Consider the following 2513-nt stretch of genomic DNA (forward strand, 5'->3'; position numbering starts at 1 on the left):
ATATATATATATATATATATATATATATATATATATATATATATGCAGTAATCTCTCCCCATCACGAGGTTCACCTATTGCTCCCATAGTATAAACATATAAGCAAATCAATATCACAGACTCCTCTTTATATCGAGGGCATCTGATGGAAGCTAAGCTTTATATTTTTCATATTTTGATTATTTTTTTCGTAAATAGTAATTTTTGGGCATGAAAGACGTATATTCACCGCGTTTTTATTTCAGATTTAAGCCTAAAATAATATTTGGATAAAATTAAATGAAACCTCTTTGTTATTAAAATCCGGTTTATTTTCAACACAGCTGTATGTTAATGAATGATCAGATTTAAATTTCTAAATTTGCGTATACGTAAGGATGTGTCCACATTAAAGTACGTTTTGGCTTGAAAAGTGTTTTAAGAGTGTATAACGGGTTTATAACAGTGTTAGGTTGCTTTAAAAAGTTCAGATTTATGAAGAAAATAAAAACATGAAAATTGTTTAAATAATTTCTAGAAAATATATATACCATATATTTCAGTATCTACTTAGTAGTTTTTCATCTACTCGGGTTGTGTCTGAAGCAGAACACCCATGACCGCTGAGAGTTCACTGTGTATATATATATATATATATATATATATATATATATATATATATATATATATATATATTTATATATATATATGTATATGTATGTATATATATATGTGTGTATGTATATATATATATATATATATATATATATATATATATATATATATACATACATACGGTATATGCATATAGAGGTGTGTATATTTGGTTAAAAACAATTACGTCAGAGTATTTAGACATTATTTTTTATTTTTTACTTCTGCTACATACATTTTCCAATATGTTTAAATTTACGTTTACAACCATTTATGAATAAGTAATTCAAATAAGAAACCTATTTTTTTATGGAAGATTAATAGTTCTATGCTAATAAAGAGATGATTAAATCTTTGATCTATCTTGATTATTTCTATGCAGTTCTTGTTAGATTTTTTAAGATCTTTCATAAACAAAAAAATCCCTTGTCACTACAATTCATCTGATAAACAATATTTTTTTCCAATATTAATTAATTATTCTAATATAGGTTATAACTATTACGCTAGCTAACTAACATGACTAATGAAGCAGTCAAGGTGATTTTAAGTATGAAATAGTTTTGAATATATTGCGTAAAAATGTAGTTTACATATAAAAGTCTATTATTACTTCATTACCAATATGAAATTTTGCTTAAGAAAGTAAATTCTCGCTTATTTATTCCATCATTACAAGATTTTCGTCTGTCGAAGAATCTGTTCGTTGACTGGGGGGCCAAATTTAAATATATCTAAGAGAAAGAGGGCCACATGTGCAAAAGATATTGCTTGCCCAATATTTACTTGCAATTCCTCCATGTTTTATTTATCTTGGTATGAAAGGTTTACTTGAAACTGACGTCTTTCATCATATCCTAATGATGATTATTGTTATAAATATATTGATCTTCAGTAACATAGGAAGTCTTGAGGGCCGCACAACTACACATCGAGGGCCGCATGAGGCCCGGGGGCCCCAGGTTGCCCATTCCTGCCTAAACAGATGAGGCGGTTACCTCACCTGAAGCAGGTGCTGAATCTAAGTTGCTTCAGTTTCCTTCCGTCATAGTTGTTGTTTCACTTTCTGAAGGCAATGTTGTTGTGAAAGTGTCCTCCTCGTCCAATGAAGATGTTGTCGTTTCCTCTTCGATGGGAATCGTCGAGCCACCTCGGGTCGTGGAGAGGGACACTTCGGAGCTTGAAATGCTATGGACACCACTAAAAACCGTCTGTTCATTGCTTGAATCATTTTCTTCGATACTTGTAATTGACTCTTCACTGTTCTCTACAGTACTCGAGTCAAGCATTAAAGGTGAGATTGTTACTGTATGGGCTTCTTCATTTACGGTGGGAAGGTTTGAACTGTCGTCCAATTGCCTTTTTATTCTTGGAGTTATATTGTGTGGGTTTTCCTTGTTAGCGCTTGAGTCTTCTCTCGTTTGGAAATCTTTTTTCACTAATTGGTCATCTTCCTTCAGGCTAAAAAATTCTGTTACGTAGCCTTTTCTCTGTTCATTATTTCCATTCTGTTGTTGTGTTCTTTTTTTATCAACACCGGGAAGATGCAATGAACTATCCTCACTGCTATCAATAACTTCAGTTGTTGCAACATAATCCTCATTGCTTTCACCACTCACCTCGATTTGCCTTCTTTCCCTCCTGTCTGGATAGTCTTCATCATCAGCGCCTTCTTCAGAATCCGGAAGATCAATGTTGATACTGTGTAGATTGTCATTGGTGGGACTTGCCTCGTAATTTTGAGGTGACAGGGTCGTCAGTAGACCTTCTTCATTACTTTCTGCATATTTTCTAGTAACAAAATCAAAGACTTGCATCGGTATCCAACTCTCAGTATTCCTTTCAAACCTTGACAGATTATTTGCTGTGCTAGGAATAAT

At 32.4% G+C, this 2513-nt stretch overlaps 1 protein-coding gene across 1 annotated transcript in view; it reads right to left on the reverse strand.

The window, feature by feature from the left end:
• Positions 1-1485: 1485 nt before the first annotated feature.
• The window catches only part of LOC137619715 (uncharacterized), a 9064-nt gene continuing 8036 nt past the window's right edge, over positions 1486-2513 (reverse strand). Inside the window, exon 3 of the mRNA XM_068350004.1 lies at positions 1486-2513. This exon is cut by the window's right edge and continues 592 nt beyond it. Within this exon, the coding sequence (XP_068206105.1) occupies positions 1665-2513 (849 nt within the window). The 3' untranslated portion in view covers positions 1486-1664.

The sequence above is a fragment of the Palaemon carinicauda genome, chromosome 26 (genome assembly GCF_036898095.1).
Source record: "Palaemon carinicauda isolate YSFRI2023 chromosome 26, ASM3689809v2, whole genome shotgun sequence".
Taxonomy (NCBI): domain Eukaryota; kingdom Metazoa; phylum Arthropoda; class Malacostraca; order Decapoda; family Palaemonidae; genus Palaemon; species Palaemon carinicauda.